The sequence below is a fragment of the Lacerta agilis genome, chromosome 7 (assembly GCF_009819535.1).
Source record: "Lacerta agilis isolate rLacAgi1 chromosome 7, rLacAgi1.pri, whole genome shotgun sequence".
Taxonomy (NCBI): Eukaryota; Metazoa; Chordata; class Lepidosauria; order Squamata; family Lacertidae; genus Lacerta; species Lacerta agilis.
This window is the reverse complement of record NC_046318.1, coordinates 4,659,990-4,680,385: the sequence shown is the minus strand read 5'-3', so window position 1 is coordinate 4,680,385 and position 20,396 is coordinate 4,659,990. Positions and strand designations below refer to the sequence as shown.

The following is a 20,396-nucleotide window of genomic DNA, read 5'->3' as shown; positions in this document are numbered from 1 at the left end:
ATATAAAAGCCCCAGCATACTACACACTAGCTCTTGTAGATTATGAAAAAATCTAATTGCAAATTTTTAAGATAGTTCCCCAGGCCGGACAGCATTGCACATTAATTCACAAGGAACTTCACTTGTTGTGTTTGGAACGCTTCTTGTGTCATATTAATCTGATCTTGCATCACCTAGCTGATAATCAGCACACAAAAGTTTCCAATCAGATACAGGGTGCACAATACCAAAAAATGTTTAAGTCCCCCTTCCACCCCCCCACCCACCCACCCCGTAAGTATCATCAGGACAGGATCACAGGAACCACAATGCAAAGAGTCCAACCTCGCACTGGCTGTATTGTGAAGAGTCTCCTTTTCAGCGTAGGAGAAAAGAAACTTGTGTCTGCTTTTTAGATTCTGAAAACAAGCCAGAGTGGAGAGAAAGAGTTAACACCAGGCTTAATAAAGCTTTCAAGACAAAACTGTTAAGCAATCTAGACAGACATTGTGAATTCCCTGTGGATTTCTGAAGTCTTGCACATACAGGAAATTGGCTAACAGTAGGAAGAAGTTGGGAGTTGCTACATAGGAGAGATCTTCCAAGATTACAAAAATTGGCTAAGTAGATTGTTCAGTATAAACCCCTCACTGGTCACTGTTGTCAGTAGTGCTGTTGCCCTTTTCTTTTTTCTCCTGAGCTTTATTCCCCTTCTTCTTTTTCTTCTTTTTCTTGCTCTCCTCCTTCTTGCCAAAGGTTATGAAGTCACTTTTGTCAGTTTGGCTGTTTGGCGGGTCCTGGCGGATGGAGATGATTGCAGGAGATCCTGGGATAATGAATTTGTCGGGCAACTCACCGGGACCAGGCTGCTTGGAGTTGCCAGGTCCATATTTAAAGGTCCAACTGTTGCTGTTCACGCCAGCTCCCACTGGAGGGGACACCTCGCCAGCCTCTGGTTCTGTGGGGGGGGGGTGGGGGTGGGAATAAAAGTGAACAATAAGCCCTTCTGGAATCATAAAGTATTGCAATTAAAGGACTGCAGATAGGTACCAAGCAGTTGGGGGGTTTCTCAAAGACCTGGCTCAAGGATAAAGCTAAGACAAACTATGGTTTTGCACAAATGTGGGATCCATAGCTGTCAAGTTTCGATTAGAAAATAAGGGATCAGCAGTCTCATCTATCCCGGGGACAGTCACATGTCAGTGGTGGGCGGAGCCAGAAGCAAAAGTGGGCGGAGTAGCAATGTAAACTCCAAGCGGGCTCGGGCTCGGAGCGGAGCAAAGAGGAGGGCAGCCAGCAAAGAGGAGGGCAGCCATGTGCTCCGCGCAATGGAGCCCCATCGTCTTCTTGTCTGATCCCATCAAAACAGGACAGGAAGCAGCAGCTGCTCAAAGGCAGCCAGGCTCCGCCCACCAGCTAACCCTATTGGCCGGCTGAGGGGCTCGGCGGCAACGGATAGGGGCTGATGCAGGGGGAGGAATACACCCCCCTGTAAGCACGGGAAACGGCTCCCACTTGCTTTGAGGGCTGAGGCTTTTCTCTCCAAGTAGGCGAGGTCTTCCCACCCAGTCCCTGGCCAGCAGGGGAGGAGCTGCTTCCATTAAAAACGGGAAATTTAAGGGAAATAAAAAATAAGGGAGAGCAGCGGGAAACTGCTTGAAATAAGGGAGAATCCTGGGGAAAACGGGATACTTGACAGCACTGGTGGGATCCTGCGGGATCCTGGAGGGGACGTTGAGACAACTTTGCTCTTCCTCTGATCTTGCTGTAGTTGAGAGATACACCATGGTGTGGCTTAATATGTCATCCAAACTCAGGCTCACGGTTTGCCTTGCTCTGGACAAACCACAAGCTGTAACCACAGTTTGATTTACAGTTCATGGTTTGTCTGAAGGAGCCAAAGCATGAATCTGGCATTGGATGACAGACTAAAGCAAATCATGGGCTTAGCAGGACCAGGGAAGGAGTAAAACTGCCCCGAGCTCCTCTCTGGAAGCCCACATGCTCGTGTGTTCATCCTAAGCCATAGTTTTGCCTTAGATTTATAAGTGAACTGAGACAAATAAAGGTGAGAGCATACAGACTTCTCTGCAGATGGGGTTTGTCTTCGCTAATTCAATTTAAATAAAAATATTGTTGCTTAGTGCTCTTTCAAAACACTGGAAAAAGAAAACCAGGGGGATTGCAAACTGGAATGCCAAGTCATTACAAGGGAGCATTGCAAGTTCAATATAATTGGGGGTGGGGGAGACAATATTTCAATGCATTCAATAGCTATAAATGTTTGAGACCTATTTTTTATCATACCACATCTTCACAACTAGAATATTGCATGCATCATATATTAATAGACTTTGCTTTATCGGACTCATAGGTATCCACTGAATTTGATACTGAATGCAAATTAAAAGAAGCCTGATCCTGATCACACTCCCTCCCCATGGCTGCTACTGACATAACCTGCAAATCATAAAAATAAGCTTATTAAATGCCCTCACCCCATTCATGTATGATCTATTTTGACCCTAAGGATTGAGTCCTAAATGTGTTAACTAGTGAATAAGTCCCACTGAACAGCAGTGTGACTTATTCTGAGTAAACATGATGGATACTTTAACTAATGGGCAGGTTGGTTATTCTGCAATGGCTGCAAGGAAATGAATTTGCTCAGATCACTGTGTCCAACTAGGAAACTGTAAACAATTTTTTTCTGGAGTCTGGCTAAGTAATTTTTTTTAAAGTCTGCCAGATTTTGAAACGATTTAAACTTTCATGGCTGGTGTAAAGAAGTGTCTGAACAGCAATTCACACATTTCTAATATTTAAAAATAATATTATTCCGGAGATTCTTTTATAAAATTTAATCTGCCCATCTTAACCAATGAATTATCTTTCTTTTGATGCCTTTATACTGCATCACCTAATGTTTTGGTTTTCTACGGCATTCTTTTGTAATGCCCAGCATCTGACTATTAAGGCTTGCTTTTTGTGATTCCAGTATTCCAGAAACGACTTCAATGCACAAGACCCTGCCATATATCTTCAGTCTTTGTTTTAGCTTAATTAAATCTTTTCTGAGTGGAGATTGTGTGTCCTTCTCACTTCCATTATTCCCCTCACTGCCTTGGAATAATAAATTACACAGCTGAACTTTGTGTGCCTAATACCAAATCATGATTCAATACTCCCTCCTGTTGTACAAAACGGAAACTTGTGTTCTGAATATTAAACATATATTTGTCCATAATTTCTGCAATTAGTCCCAACAACCCTGACCTATATACATAGCTTTTCTGTTTCCGTGTCTGAATGGGAAACGAGAGGGCAAGAGACAAAAGAGAGGAACCATCAGTCACTATGACTCGTCCTTAGTGTTCGGCACTGTATGCAACAATGAACAAAACTCAGGAGAAATACTTTGCAATTGTTTCTCTCTGCACAATTGGCTCTCTGCCACCAGCACCCACTGGGTGGAGGGGATAGCTTTTCTATGTGACACAACAGCAATCTATAAAGAAGAATTCAGAAGTAAATATCTTTTACTTGCAGACCGAAGTCCACTCTATAATCATGTTCTGGTATATCTGTATACAAGGCATTGATTCTATCCTTGTTTCCTGTTTTCCTTCCAGGATTTAAGAGGGAGAAACACAGGCGAGGGCATAGCCAGGATTTTTATTAGGGGGGCAGGCTTTGGGGGGGGCAGAGCCTCATATTTGTTCTGATTTGTATTGATTGGGGGGGGAGCAGCTGCCCCCTCTTGCCCTCCCTTGGCTACACCCACGGGGAGAAAAGCAAGGTTTGAACAGAACTTTCTAACCTGTAGTTTTGATCATATCTCAGAACAAGGTGGTACCTCATTTTTCTAACAATGTTCATGTAACTTAACAGATGCCCAACATGGTGTGGTTTTTCTCACCTTAAGGATGAAGTAATTGAAAAAACTACAATGTCAAAATGCTGTCCTGGGCAACCAGATAATAGTTCTCCTATTACCACTATGACATTATTTGAATATTTTGCAGGAAAATAATTTACAATAATTAATATCCTTGTACTTTTAATAATCTTTTTAAATTTATTGAAAAGCTGAAGCAGCCCTTTCAGGACCACTTTGAGAGTATTCCATTTTAGAAAGCAACAGGTGCCTCCTTGTATTGAAATGAATGGGGAAGGATCCTTGTTATGTATTGAAGTTCTCACCCTAGGCCACTAGGGTGTGTGTGTGTATAGTTCATCCTGCTGCAGTTCTCACTCAGGTCCGCACATGCAAATGAGGGATTGAAAGTGACGTTCAGGGATTGGGTAACTACAGAAAGTTGTTACTGTTGCTTGTAGCTGAGTTCTATATAAGCAGGCTGCTGAGCCCTTCAGTTCAGTCCTGTTCCAGCCTGAGAATAAACAGCTGCTTGGGGAATCACTGTGTTGTCTGCTATGTCCACCCACTATTTAATAATCCTCACAGAGAGAAAGGCTCCATGTGGATATTCAGAATTCTTATCTGGGCATTTACCTGTAAAAGGCTTCAATATTCAGCAGTAACGTTTATGTATCTTCCTGACAACATGCTCCTCCCTCTGCTGTGCTTTCCATCCCTTATACCAGGTATGTCCAAAGTCCGCTTCGGGGGCCTAATCCGGCCCACCAGTCAGTTTAATGTGGACCCTGTGGCAGTTTATATCCTGGGGTAAAATCCTAAAACAACAACCTCAAACCTAAAAAAGCTCAACAACTTTGGGGTAAAATCATAAAAAGCTCAACCTAAAAAAACCCTTTGGTCGGCCCTCCACTTCATCAAATCTGGCCCTATAATTCTATGATTCTATAACACAGTGGAACCTTGTGGCGGATGCAACATGAGGTATGACTGTATGGCATTGGAATAGTCAAATTCTTACTTACTTTATTGCAATGATTATAATAACAGGTTTTGCCATAGTCTGTTAGTCTGTTGCAATTTATAATGTTTAGGCAATTTAAAGACTAATTATTTCATTATGGCATAAACATTGTCTGTTTCATGAAGTGTTATCTTCTGTTACAGCTATATAATATGGATTGGGGTGTGCATAGGGATTTATAAGCACTAAGGTCAAGAGTGAAATGCAATGCAGAAAGTACAGAGAAAGTTAGAATTACATAACATTGACAAATTTACAAAACAGTTGTTGATACCACAGACTTCCTGGCACTGGTAGGACAATTAATACAAGTATTATGGTAGGAATTGTTGCCCAATTCAGTCAACAGTTGAGAGCATGAAAGAAACTCATGATGAACAGTCATCTCAGTTTAGGCTGCAATAGCAGAACATGTTTATTGGGAATAAATCCCATTGAATGCTAAAGACTTCTGAAGAGGCATGTACAGATAGGTGTGTACAGCCAATGCATTAAAAATGAAGCATCCCTTGCAAGCAGCAGAGTAGCTCACAGGAGAAATTGTTACAGGTAAGTAGCCGTGTTGGTCTGCCATAGTCAAAACAAAATAAAAAATAAAAAAAATCATTTCTGTAGCACCTTAGACTAAGTTTGTTCTTGGTATGAGCTTTCGTGTGTACATGGAACTCGCAGAACTGACCGCGAAACTCTCAGACCAGAGGGAAGAAACGGTGCAGGAGGATTGGAAGAAATTCAAAGACTATTTGAAACGACGTGAAAAGATAGACATTTGAAATTGAAATCAGAGGACATTCAAGGCTACAGTAATGCCAGAAGTAAGATTAAGATAGGATATAAGAAGTAGTTAGTAAATATGATATGTATGTTTTTATCAGGATTAAGATTAAAGTTAAATGGATTATTGTTTATTAAGATTAAGATTTGATGAGAAGGAAGATTTTACAATGTTATAAAGTTACTAAAGAAGATTAGAAATGAACACAGAAGAGAGGATGTGAGGAGGTCCCCAAACAATGTTAGGAATAAGATAAGGATAGTTAAATAAGTGTTTGTTTGTCAATATTTTTGTATTTCTTGTAGTTTGTAGTTTTTGTTGTATTTTGTGTGTTTTATTGTTAAAATTTAATAAATTCCTTTAAAAAAAAGAAATTGTGTTTCACTTTGCCGGTTGCACATCTGTATCAAGTGAATACCATAAATAAACCTTTGCCTTTTTGTGTATGTTTGATCACTGCTTAAAATTACGAGTTGGCTTACTCTGAGAGAAGCAGTTAACAAGGTAGAATGTGGATTTTCACCCTCTATATCTTCTTTTTGCTGCAAGTTCTAATACTGTTATTTTTCTTGGGTACTATAACAGACGATGCAACGCTGGTTGGTCTACTTACGGCTGGAGAGGGGAAAGCGGCCTATAGGAAGGATGTTGAGCAGTTGGTGGAGTGGTGGAGTGGTATTCCTCAATTTAAAGAAAACAAAAGAAATAATTGTGGATTTTAGGAAATGTAAATTGAATATTCAACCACTTAATATCGAGGGGAAGTGTGTGGAACAAGTCTCGGTGTTTCGCATTCTGGGAATGGAGTTGAGAGATGGTCTAACTTGAGGAGCAAATAGTAAAGATCTGATGAAGAGAGCACAGCAGAGGCTACACTTTCTGAGAATCCTCCAGGAAAAAAAACAATCTATCAAAGGACCTGTTGAGGGCATTTTACCACTATGGTCTGTGTGTGTGGTTTGGGAGTTGCATGGTTGGAGAAAGAACAGCGCTGTCCAGGGTTGTAAAGACAGCGGAGGGGATAATTGGGTGCACTCTTCCAGCTTTGGACCAAATTTATGCCTCCAGGTGCTATAAGAAAGCAACAGATATTGTGCAGGATATGATCTTTTTCAGCTTCCGCCTTCTGGAAGGAGGTATAGGGTCATAAAGACCAGGACCAGCCACCTGAGAAATAGCTTCTATCCAAGAGCGATTTCTGTTCTGAATGCAACAAAAGGCACTGTGAGGGGGGGTGTCTGTACTCAGATATAGGGTATCAGAGTTTTAGGGGTAAATTAGGGGAGGTATCAGAGTTTTTATGGGGTTATTATGCAGAGGTGGGATGGGTGGGGATAGCAGGTTGATGGTTGCCGCAAGTTTGATGTAGATGTTCAATTTCGTTGTTCTGCATTGGACAATGACAATAAAGATAATCCTATCCTAACAACAAAATATTGCATGGATGTTTTAATCCAAAATAGGTTTAGGGAAAATCAGTGCATTCAGAATATTTGGAGACAGAATATTTCCCTCCCTCCCTCCCTCCCTCTCTTGCACACACAGTTTCCTCTCAGCAAGCAAATAGTGTTTGCTCTCTGTGAGCTGTTCCAGAATTAGTCGGCAGAATGTAGGACTCCTCTGTAGCAGGAAATATTCATCATGCCAGCCAGAGGGAAAAGCAGCAGCCTGCTTAGCACAAACAAAAAGGAAAGCAGAAAAAATGGGGGATTCTCTGCAATTTCCTGCCAGCTTGCATCCCACTCTGTGTTCTAAAGAATTTCATCACTAAATAGTAATGTTAATTTACACTGACCTTTAGGATAAATGATTGAGCCTGTCCTAAATATAGAGAGGGCATTTTTTTCCATAGTGTGGATTACATTTAATGCACATGATTCCCCCCAAAGAATCACAGGAATGATAGTTTTTTAAGGATGATGGGGACTATAGCTCTGTGAGGGGTAAACTACAGTTCCCGGGATTCTTGGGGCGAGGTTGTGTGCTTTAAATGTATGGTTTGCATGCAGCCTTTAAAAAAATGTGCAACCAGAAAAATTTCCTTTTAGATGTAATGGCAGTAGTTTGGGTGAAGGCTTTTATCTGAATGACCTTTCAGTTGCACTAGATGTCAAAATCCTTAAAGAGGAAGAGAGGATTGATGAATGAAAAGAGGTGCGGCTGCATATTGTCTGGGGGCTGAACATGCCACACAAATGCAAATGTCTCTTGACAGGAAAGGGAGCTCTGCATGCAGCCAGAACTGATTCTCCTTGCAGTGGGATGCATTTGATAAGGGGAGCCTGCTCATGAGAAAGATTTATTAAAAGAAAGCATTGGAGGGACACGAGACGGAGCCAAAGCATTATAGCTTTCATTATGTAGAGTGAGCCCCACCTGTTCCTATGAAATGACAGATTGTGGCTTTAGGGCTGTGCGGAGAATATGAGAGCGTGCATAAAAACGAAGAAAGAAAATACTCTCTTTGGTGTTGCTGCCAGAACAGTGAGTTGCCGATTGAATTGCACTGTGCTGTGCTGTGCTCAGTGAGCAGCCATCTTGCCTGCCGTAGACATCTCAATTCTAGCCTGTTTTTACCTGCCACTCTGTCTTGTCAGCTTTGTTCTACTTCTCCCTCATTTAAAATGGATTACAAGCAAAACTCGCCTTCTCCAGCTGGATAGTTTCGCAGATTTTGTGCTTTGGAGAAGAGACTCCTATAACCAGGACAAGATTCATGCATGCAGGGGGGAAAAAACCCCACATAATTCTGTGCTAAGGAAATTAGAGGGAGGAATTCCTGGGGGTAGTTTTTCCACACTCACCCCACTGACATGAATGGGAGGCACCACAAGCTCAGATCCTGCTCCAAAATCATAAGAAACAGTCTTGGGCTCCAAACTAATACTGAAATGTGCATGTTAACCTGGACATTTTGAAATAATATTTTTCTTTTTTTAATACAACCCAAATTAAGAAGCTATGTAAATTGTGTGTTATTTTCTCTTGCAATCAAACTTTGCACATCTATATAAGATGACATGCATCCATGCACCACTAATTGCTATGCAAATTAATTCACTATGGGAAAGTTTGCTGTAGCCTTCCCCACCAGAGGAGTGTGTACTCTCACAGCACGTAAATCTGCCTGCTGCACCCCAATGGAGGGGGACAAAGAATGTTTGGGGGTTGTGAGCTCTTCTGCTCTAACCCTCCTTGCTGATCACTGACCACACAGCGCAGTTTCCACAACCTCCACACTTTCTGATGTGTGCGGTGGGCCAGTATAAGTGATAAGGGGCATCTGCATAAGGTAGTGGTGTCCAAACTTTTTTCAAAGAGGGCCACATTTAAAGCGGCAAATGCCGAAAATCGCTCACCCGCTGCCCAAAAAAACAGGAAATTCTTTTTGTATGCCACAACAGCTGCGAGAATACTGCTTGCCAAAAATTGGAAACACGGGACAGGGCCGTCTCGTCATAGATGCTGGGTGGCGCGGTGCGCCAGGGCGCCGGGCCCCCAGGGGCGCCCCTGCGAGCCCGCCGGCATACTGGGCCCCCCTCCCCAACCCGCCAGCCTATATGGCGGGGGGTGCTTGCGCGCTGCGGGTGAGCTGTAAGCCGGCCACCCGGAGCCCCAGCTGGAACGCTGGGAAGGGCACGCAAAGCCCCGCACCGCTCCAGCACACCCCTCCCCCCACTGCCCACCCCCCCTCCCGAGGGGCACCAACGCGGAGGGAGGCGGCGGAGAGGGCACGCCGGGGCGCCGAGGGATCGTTGCGCCACGGCGCCGATCCCTTTAAGACGGCCTTGCACGGGACATACCAAAGATAGAAGAATGGCAAATGAAGATGATGGAATATTGGAACTGGCCGAAATGACTGACGAATCCGTGACCAGAAGGAGAGACGATAGAGCAATTGGAGAATTTTAAAGCGTATTTAAAAAAATATTGTAATATTTGTTAAAGAGGAAAGTTTTTGGAAGAAATTGGGGCTTGGTGTGTATTTAGAATTGGAATTAATTAGAAATTAGATGTAAAGTTAGATAAGGATAGAGAAAGAATGTAAATTAGAAGATTATAAATAAGAATGCTTAAAATGATTTGGAGACTGCTAAAGATGTATTATAATGGAATCAGCAAAGAGGGATTAGAGGAAGTCATGAAACAAAGTGAGAAAGAATAAGAAAGTTTTTTATATATGTTTTTAGAAATAAGATGCATTTTTTCCTGTTATACAAAATAAGTTTTAATTGTTTCAATATGTGAAAATCAATAAAAATTTATTTGGGGGGGAGAAATCGCTCACCTGCTGAAATGAAGCGCGAGCCCAAGATTTTAAGCAGTGATTTGCCACTTGATTGTTGGGGAGGGTGTGCCGAAAATCACTCACCCCACGGAACAAAGCGCAAGCCCGAGATTGGAAGTGGCAATTGTACGCTTGTGTGCTGCGTCCTGGCGGGTGAGCGATTTTCGGCATTCCCCCCAAATAATCCTCCCCCGAAGCTCAAAGCTCCCCTATGTTCCAAATTTTGAAGCCCCCAAAGCAGGGGTCGTCTTGTACATGGGGGGCGTCCTATAGACAGAAAAGTACGGTAACTCCAACTTGCACAGTGGAATTTACTGCTGGCTCGTTCCTGACATTATTACATGGTAAGACATAGACTATGGCTGACTGTAACATGGAAACTTATACATGAGATTATAACACAAATGTGAAATATTTTCTAAAACACAAAACAGAACAGGAAGCTCTGAACTAGCAGTCAAGTCTCTGCAATCCCAACTCCTACTGTCATCAATCTCTAAAATGTAAGGTATATTTTTATATCTAGAAACCCACAGTGCATTAGAAATAGTACAAACTCACTGGCCGGGGGGCGGAGGGGGGGAACTGTCCTACTTGCATATTATGACGCTTTCAAAGTATGGAGCCAAATATTGTCACTTGTTTATTGCTGTAGGTCAGAATACTTTTAAAGGGGCCGGTCTGAACATAGCAACCCCTACAAACAAATACAAATAAATATAGATCTTCATTTTATTTTACACTTAGTGATGGCCTACTTTAGGACATTTTAGTGTTAGATCAATCAGTCCTATAATTACGCACTATGATGCAGGGTCACAAATTTTTATTTTGTATTCCTGGAATGATGTGTTGTGGTATATGTTTGCCATGGCCTTTGACCAAAAGAATTAAATGTATTTATTTGCATAAATATGCACACATACATTAATGCATTTCAAAATCCTTGGTATCTTCTTTTTATGCAAACTTAAGTGTAACCAAATTACTGTAGAAATAGTGTGTAGGGTCTTTCCAGTGTTAACGCAAATGGGTCACTGGGCATGATGAACTTTATATAAACAATGTTTTGTTCTGGTCTTCATCCAAAAAAGGCTTCTAGAGCAATTTACAAATCAATACAAACAAGACAGTCCCTGTTCTCAGGCTTATAATAATAATAAAAAATACCCAACACAAAAGGAAACTGGACTAGGAGGGAGGAGAATATAAACAGACTCAGTTACCAGTTCTTAGCTAGGGCAGAAGCAGGTCAAGGAGATGAGGGGGAAGAAACTGGCAATCGCAATGGAATGGTCCTCCATTTATTTTCCATGACAAATGCCATATGCTTAAATTCCCTCATCTACATACCTAGTAAAGGTGACCTTGCCACCTTTTGAATGAGTGAGTCATACCAGCAGCAATACCACCAAACATGAGAAGAGAAGACTCCCTAGAAAAGACCCTGATGTTGGGAAAGATGGAGGGCACAAGGAGAAGGGGACGACAGAGGATGAGATGGTTGGACAGTGTTCTCGAAGCTACTAACATGAGTTTGGCCAAACTGCGGGAGGCAGTGAAGGATAGGGGTGCCTGGCGTGCTCTGGTCCACGGGGTCACGAAGAGTCGGACACGACTGAACGACTGAACAACAACAACAACATGATGCCGAGTTTCTCCCTTGCTTATGTGTGCTAATGATGGACCCCTGATTCGTCAAGGCTAAATATTAAACAACCCTTCCCCATGTGGGAGCAGAGATCTTTCAATGGAGCTGACGTTTGTCACAAGCACAGAGCTGTCATATAAAAAATAAAGTAAGGAAGGGTACAGCAACCCTAGTAAAGAAATGTGCAGGGTGTTCTATTATGGTTAGAAACATAATCCCTGGAGGAAATGTAACTTGGCAGGGTTCCCTGTAGCGTTGCCAACTTTTGAAGCTGCCCCTGTAGCTGTCTCTTAAGCACTAATTTGATCTACAGCCTCAGTCTTCGACTGGTGGCGCGCGGCCCACAAATGGGTCGCAGCCTGATCCAAGGTGGGTTGCAACAAGAGTACTACCACCATGCAAATACAGGTGAAACTCGAAAAATTAGAATATCGTGGAAAAGTCCATTTATGTTAGCAATTGTTTTCATTAGCTACTGGAGTTTAATATATGAGATAGACTCATGACATGCAAAGCGAGATATGTCAAGCTTTTGTTTGTTATAATTGTGATGATTATGGCGTACAGCTGATGAAAACCCCAAAGTTGAAATTGTTAATTTGGGGTTCTCATCAGCTGTACACCAGAATCATCACAATTATAACAAATAAAGGCTTGACACACCTCACTTTGCATGTCATGAGTCTATCTCATATTAGTTTCACATTTTAAGTTGAATTACTGAAAGAAATGAACCTTTCCACGATATTCTAATTTTTCGAGTTTCACCTGTATATAGTAAAAGGCCTCCAAGCCATTCTGAGAGATGAGGGAGGTTCTGGAGTTTAACTATGACCCCCCTCTTTTTTTTAATGCTAAGGAGCTGGCTGCCATAGGGATGGGAAGCACAGTGCAGAAAATTATTCCTTCCAGGGTACCAGGTATCTGAGGATCAGATCGCAGATACAGCTAGCAGCAATATCCATGGTTGCAGCAACTGGAAAACCATTGTTGAAATCATGGGAATTGCTAACAACTACTGAATCTGTGATCAGCTGCTTAGGCTGTTTGCATGAATGTATGCCTGGGGAAAGTGGGACTGTTCCCTTGCAATGTGAATGTGTTGTGTGAACTGAATCTAAAGACCACCAAGAGGATTTATCATGCTAGGGGAAAGTGTGAGGGCTTCACTGCTTCCTTCACCTACTGGAGAAAAGACTATGCCCTTTTCTTCCTGCTCTGGTTGAGTCTGCCATAGTAGGCAACAGTTAGCGTGCAATATTAAGCATTGGCATTGTATTGCTTCCAACTGCTCCTAAGGGAGTTGGAATGGCAGTGAACAATTGAGTGGCTCCTTGGGGAAGGCAGCCCATCTGTTGCTATCACTTCCAGAGTCTTTGCCCATTTATTCCCCCTTACAAAATAAAGTTAAATCTATTGGTGTGTTGTATAGCCAAGACACTATTGTGCATCCGTGGTCTGGGTGCACTTGCCTCATAGCACAATAACAACATATGCGCACATCAATAAAGTTTTCTAAACCCCATTTCGGAATCACGTTTTCATTATTTCACCTAAAAATTATTTAAATCTTCTTTGGTTCCTTTCCTTGCACCTAAACCACTGGGTTTTTTTTTCATTCCCTCCCATATAATTTACCTATATGGGTTTTTCTCTGCTTGAATGAACAGTTCCATCTTTAAAGCTGCTGTACTTTCAGAATTTCAAGAGATGCTCATTTTCTCTTCCTGCTTCTCTCAAATTATTTTCCTTCATTTATTTCCCCCATGTTGAATTAAATTTTAACATTCCCTTCTCATGTTCCTTGATTACTAGTCATTCCCCCCCAACACACACAATTCTATTTTTCTGACACTGTCCTGTTTATCACACATCAACCTCTCTCTCTCTCTCTCTCTCTCTCTCTCTCTCTCTCTCTCCACACACACACACACCACACACACACACTGTTGCACACCACTCCTACCCAGAACCTTGTCTATTGACTTTTTGTCACATTAGAGTGACTTTTCCATCCCATAGGGCACTGAAGCCGTGTCCTAATTAATGTTTGTTAATGAAAACGATGGCTTCTAGGTAGGGTGCTGTAGGTTCAGCTAGGCATTCTGCAAAACCATTGCTTTGGCCCATTGTGCTACTGTACTGCTGTGCCTGCCTGTCTTTCTTTCTTCTTTCTTTCTTTCTTTCTTTTCTTTCTTTCTTTCTTTTTTTCTTTCTTTTTCTTCTTTCTTTCTTTCTTTCTTCCTCCTTCCTTCCTTCCTTCCTTCCTTCCTTCCTTCCTTCCTTCCTTCACAATGTGTACAGTCCAGCTCCACACGACAATTCCTCAATCAAGGGGATTTAGACCCAGTTCTTGGGCTAAGTTTGATGTGACAGGAGGCAGCCAGATTTATTCTTCACATTTCTGCCCCACTGATGTATAAAGTGGAGGGTGTCAATCTGCTTCCGTAAAAGGGGCCTCCCCTGCCACTGTGCAGCCAGAGCACGATTTCTGTTCTTATCCTGAAGCAAAGTTCTTAACCTGAAGTGTTATTTCTGGGTTAGCGGAGTCTGTAACCTGAAGCGTCTGTAACCTGAGGTACCACTGGAGTGAATTGTTCTGTGGGGTGTGGGGGGGATGTGTGTGGATGCAGAGGAGGACATGACTGAAGCAACAAAGCACTAGAGATTTGGCGGGGTGGTGGAGGGTCACCTCCTTACACCCAAGTACAATATTTAATGTGGAATCAGGCCCCCTACCAGCTCCATTTACACTTGAATGGAGCAGAAAGGGGAATGAGCAAATGAGCCTGCTCTCATACTCTCCTCTCATTGGAAGGGAAGATGAGGTGAGAGGCTGAGCTTCAGCTACGATATTTCAGGCTACAAGTGGCTGCTCACACAACTGAACGCTCCTCTGTACAAGAGAAATCTGCATTTTCCCTCTGAAATCTGGGATTACTTTGGCAAAGAGCCAGAACAGGATGCTTCCCATAATATGCGCTCATGTTACATCAGCCATTTTCTATCACCTTCTGTTAAAACCTCATCCTGTTATTATTGCTTTTTATGAATGCACTACAAACAAGCCAGTAGGACACCAATTCAACTAAATAGGGTGGGGGAGAGTATTTTAGATGAGATGGGAGATGCTAATGCAAACTGATGAACATGAAGGAAATATACCGTATTATTCTCCCTCCCCAGCTCTTCCAGACTTGGTGGGCTAAGTCAACATTATCCATTGTTAGCTTTCTGCTCAAATTGTGTGGAGAGGGACAAAAATTCAGTTTTGTATGTATAACAGAGGTGTTTTTTGGGGGTGGCAAAAGTGTTCTCATTTTTCAAAGGGGGTTTACTAGGTAGCTGTGGCAGCAAATTCAAATGTTATTTATTTATTTATTTATTTATTTATTTATTTATTTATTTATTTATTTAAGAGGCTGCAGAGGTCTGCGTAATCATAAGAGGTCTGCCACTTGCTAGGAGGGATGTCATTCTGCGCCCCCCCCCACCACATGCCCCCACAAAATGATGCTGTGTTGTGACTTCGTTCCCCTCCACAATCTTCATAAAGTATCAACAACTTATGAACAATTATACCAAAAAGGCAATGGGAAGAGGGTGAGAGAAACATGAAATGTAGAGGGGGGGGAAGCTGCAGCTGGTGCTACCTAGCCTGCCCCCCCCCTTAAAAAAATATTCAGAATATATTGTCCTGCAACTCACTACCCATGAATAGGTGGGAATTTTGGGGAAAGTGGGGTGTGAGGAGAAGAGACTTTTCATTCAGCTTTAGAAACACACTAGAAAGATTCCGTTGAAATCCCATTTATACTCATAGGCAATGACGGGCTCTTAAAACATTATACAGCTTTCTCTCCAATTACTCTAAGAGCTTAATTCTTTTTCATAATCTGCTATCCTAAGATAATAATCCTTTATCTCTACTCGGTCTCTGATTTGTTAATGCAATCAAGGGGTCAATACAAAGACTGCAGCGGGCTCAGAACATGGCAAAACCCTGAGACGGTTAAACCGAGCCTTAGTTCTGTTTTGTCACCCCACACATTCATTTAATTATGTCGTAAAATTTATACACCACACGATTGTAAAAAAACAACAAACCCCACCACACCCTCAAAACCATTTTCAAAAAGATAAAACGATAAAATCAAGAAAAAATTACAGCCATGCTTTGAAACATAGAAAAGTTAAACTGATTAAAACGCCTCAACTTTCCAAGCCTTTGGGGTCACAAAGGAAGATTGGTATATAGAACAGCCTTCTTTTCATCACTGGAATGAAGAAGAAGAAGAAGAAAAAAGAAGAAGAAGAAAGAAGAAGAAGAAGAAAGAAGAAGAGTTTGGACTTGATATCCCGCTTTTCACTACCCGAGAGTTTCAAAGCGGCTCACATTCTCCTTGCCCTTCCTCCCCCATAACACACTGTGTGGTAAGTGGGGCTGAGAGACTTCAGAGAAGTGTGACTAGTAGCCCAAGGTCACCCAGCAGCTGCATGTGGAGGAGCGGGGACGCGAACCCGGTTCCCCAGATTACGAGTCTGCCGCTCTTAACCACTACACCACACTGGGCTCAAAGTTGTCAAGAAGCAAATGTATCGCCAGTGGTACTAATCCTATGATTGAGCAGCACTGAGTTACAAGAACACTCCCCTTGAACAAGATATGTGGCCAATAAGGTGTGTGGGGAGAATAGAATACTATTGCTTTACGACTGGTGGGATTGGGCTGGGCTTACTGACTTATTACATTTGGGGTGGCATCATATCATTGTGAGTTTCCTGCATGGCCTCCTAAGTGCAGGCCAAGCTGTATCCAGGGGCATAGCAAGGGGGTAGGGGCAGGCCGCCCCGTGTTCCATAATGGAGGGGGTGACAAATTATCAAGGAACAATTTTTTTTTTTTGGAAAACAAAATAAATTTTTTTTTAAATGCCTGCTCTGAAGGTCTTATCTTACTATACTAGGGATTATATGAAATTTCATGCATATCGGTTTAATATCTGACCCTCCTCCACCAAAATAGCTGTTCACTTGGCTGTTTTCCTATGTCATGAAGGCTGAAATTTCAGTTCAGAGAACACTTACTGTTCCCAACCCTAACCCTGTGGAAAGCCATCTAATTAGACTTTGAGATGTTTTTAGGAGGTAATTTAATTATTGTTTGATTGTATACCAATGTTATGTATCTGATGTTAGCCACCCTGAGCCCGACTTTGGCCGGGGAGGGTGGGATATAAATAAAGTTTTATATTATTATTACTTGTTTACTTGTTATTATTCCTTTGTAACAAAATATGAAATAACGTAAAACCATTTTTGCGGGGGGGGAATCAATGGGGGGGTTGACAAGAAATTTTCTGCACCGGGTACCACCTGACCTTCCCATGCCTTGGGGGGGGGTTGACAAAAAATTGTTTGCTCCCGGGTACCAATTTAACTAGCTACGTCCCTGGCTGTATCACATCCTCCTGTCACTATTGTACAGTTTCCCATAATTCAGGCAGGGCATCATTTCAGATTTTGGGGCATTGCACAATTGTGAATTCAGAGCAAGTTTCAAAAGCCTACTTTGGGAACATGTTCAAGGTTGAATTGTAGAACAGCAGTGAATTTAAGACATACCATAAGTTATGGAATTCGCCAGTACATGTGTGGTGATCAGGCTGTTGGGCTGGAAGAGATTGTGTAGCTTTCAGTAGTTATTCAACACCTATTGACTGTGTGATTCTGAAACAGATGTTCCAGATTCAGAGGCAGCATGCTTCTTTGTTGAGTTTGCTATAAAATTCTGCCCCAAGGCAGAATTGCATGTGTTCTGAAACACAGAGAGTTTCTTTGCAATTGTCATTAGCAGCAACTGCAACCATTATTTTTTCTTTGTAAGTTCTTTTTGTTTGTGCATGAAAGAAAATGCAAAAAAGGAGAGGGTGTGCAATGTTTTCAAAGCTGGACTCCAAAACTGCAAACCGTAGCTGGAGATGGCTCAGTTGACTTCAACTGTACCACTGACACATAGATCTCCATTGGAAACAAGACCAAGTGAAGATGACAATTCTAAGCACACCTCCTTGGGAAAGAGCCTCATTGTGCTCTGTGCCACCGTCACAAAAATGGGATTTATGGGCAAAGTCCAAGGATCTGGAGTTGAGGATTCCAAACTGATAATCTGGCAACATTGTTGGCTCCCCAAACCATCAGTGTATATGGTGCTTTACAGAGTAATATGAGCAAAAAGGATAGGTGAACTGGTGTCAGCATAGTGGCTAAGAGACTGTAGTATAGGCCAGGGAGTTCCTGGTTTGAATTTACCATGAAATCATGAGGTGGTCTTCTCCAAACTACTCCCCTTTTGAGCTCAACTTTTCAGTATAAGGAAGTTACTCGCCTACCTTACATGGTGGCTGTAAGGATTTCAAGGAGATCAATTAAGTGTTTTTAATTCCTGAAGCACTATATAAATATAAAGTAATAATAATAATAATAATAATAATAATAATAATAATAATATATATTATACCCCACCCATGGGAGCTCTTACTATTACAACTTTCATTTCAAGGGGGAAAATAGAGTCAAAACCAGGTCTGGAGCCTTTTGAATGCAAAGATGTTTCAGTACACTTGGGCATCTAATATATCATAATTTTACAACTGTAATTGGAGAAAGGTTCTTTGAAAGTCATCACCTCTCAAACTACAAAAGCTTTTAGCTTTGCCATGTGGGGGCAAGACGTCAGTGTTCTCAGCCTGACAGGGAGGAAATGCAGCAAAATTACAACCTACTACAATATGCATGTTGCTTAATGCTACTTTCTTGTGACAGATGCATTCCCCCCCCCCACACACACACACACAGATGGAGCATAAGCTACCAGAGGGAATGAGTAATTCGTTTTTAATTTTTCTTGCAATACTTTCTAGTACAGTGAGAACTAGACCAAGGATGGCATCTCCAGCTCCCATGATCCCTGACCACTGGGCATGCTGTCTGGGACTGCTCGGAGTTGGAATCGAGGAACATTAGGAAGACACCACATTGCTACCCCTGAACTAAACAATATATATATTTTACAAATTCCTTATTATATTAATTTCATAAATTACGATGTCCAAACCTTGTGTCTTTCCTCTACACAGCTAGAGCAGAGCTATATATGTTGCTTGCTAAACCAAGGCAGTGTCCTTGAGGTTTTCCAAGAGACTGATTTAACTGCAAATGAAGCCTCTTTATAACTGTGGCCCTCTGCTAGGAAAAACACATAAATTTATGTCCTTCCTGTAAACTGTCGTCACCTCTGCTTCAAGACTTCTTAATACAGTTGATTTTTCGCATTCACAGATATCTCTTTCTAGATAAAATACATTGGGCAGCAGTGGTTCCCTATTAGAGGTCCGGGGACCCCTGGGGGTCCATGGAACACACCCAGCGGGTCTGCGGTCCCATCCTTTGCATCCCCTCCAACTAATTTTTTTGTCATTTTTGCATGGTAATATCACAATTTTTATGGTCTGTTTTAGCACTGTGTGATTTTTTCAATATACCGGTATTGACCAAAATCAATTTTGAAACCACGAAGATCTCAGCCAATAATGCTGCTGATCTCAGCTGCCTTACCTCACACTGATGGAGAACAGGGCAGCTGATCACGAGTCACATCCATCACTGCTGATCTGAGCTGCCTTCCCTCACTACAAGGCACTGTGGCACTGCCTTCCCCTGGCACTGAGATGGAGCAGCTTTTCTCAGTAAGCAGGAAACCAGCAGCAGCCACAGTGGATGTGCATCTTTGCTGGCTGCCCTGATGCACCCATCCCATCCCATCCCATCCCACTCTTTCTCAAACCATGCAGTGGAGGTGACACCCCTTCCCTTCCTCTCCTCCCTCCACCCGCCCGATTTCCAAGGCTTCTCCTTCCCTCATCCCCACACCTGATCTCCAATTTCAGACATCAGTGATATATCAGAATATTGCGGTGTTTAGCTGCCGATATATCACAATGTTGAAAACCAGGTATCACTCAACCCTAGTCTGTTTTATACCGGTTGCTGTTGTTGTTCAGTCGTTCAGTCGTGTCCGACTCTTTGTGACCCCATGGACCAGAGCACGCCAGGCACGCCTATCCTCCACTGCCTCCCGCAGTTTGGCCAAACTCATGCCAGTCGCTTCGAGAACACTGTCCAACCATCTCATCCTCCATTGTCCCATCCTTTATACCGTAGTATACCTAAAATCCTTTGCTTATTAAGGGCTACCCCACATTTTGTTGAAAAAATTGCTTTGCAGCGGTAACTACCATAGAGTTATCAAAATTTTCAAAAGTAGGGGGTCTGTGGCTTGGCTTTTGATAAATAGGGGGTCATCCGTAATTAGCTAATTGGGAAGCACTGACATAGGGTATTTCCACATTAGACATCTACTTTGGAATGGCCATGCCTTGTTCATATTTTTGCAGGACCTCCCTGCAATGGTATCATCATGAAATCATAGGCTTACTTAGATTTCCCCCTCAGCTTTTCTTTCTCTCTTTTCTCTCCAGACTACAGGAAATCAGAATTTAAAATCAAGAGCACAATGATGTCAATAGGCAGGGAGTTCCAAGTGTGGGTGACGTCACACTAAGAGATCAATTTAATGCAAGTGCAAAATGAGTGCCTGTTCTGCTTAACCATCCCAGAATTATGGGTTGCGATTTCCTAAGTAACTGATGTGAGAACTGGACAATGCAACGCAACAGCTCGTGTATCACATGTGCACACATGAAGGAAGACCGAAAGGGCCATCTTTCAATGAGTGCTGTC

The 20,396-nt window shown here is 42.3% G+C and overlaps 1 protein-coding gene across 4 annotated transcripts in view; it reads right to left on the bottom strand.

Annotated features, from left to right (window-relative positions):
• Positions 1–259: 259 nt before the first annotated feature.
• LOC117049500 (protocadherin alpha-5-like) overlaps positions 260–20,396 on the bottom strand; it is a 132,756-nt gene continuing 112,619 nt past the window's right edge. For 3 of the 4 annotated variants that reach the window (XM_033154221.1, XM_033154222.1, XM_033154224.1), the window contains exon 4: positions 263–937. In XM_033154221.1, coding sequence (XP_033010112.1) covers positions 627–937 — 311 coding nt within the window. In that variant the 3' untranslated portion in view covers positions 263–626. Of the gene's footprint in view, positions 938–20,396 lie in introns of all 4 variants that reach the window. The other variant, XM_033154223.1, reaches the window with a different exon arrangement.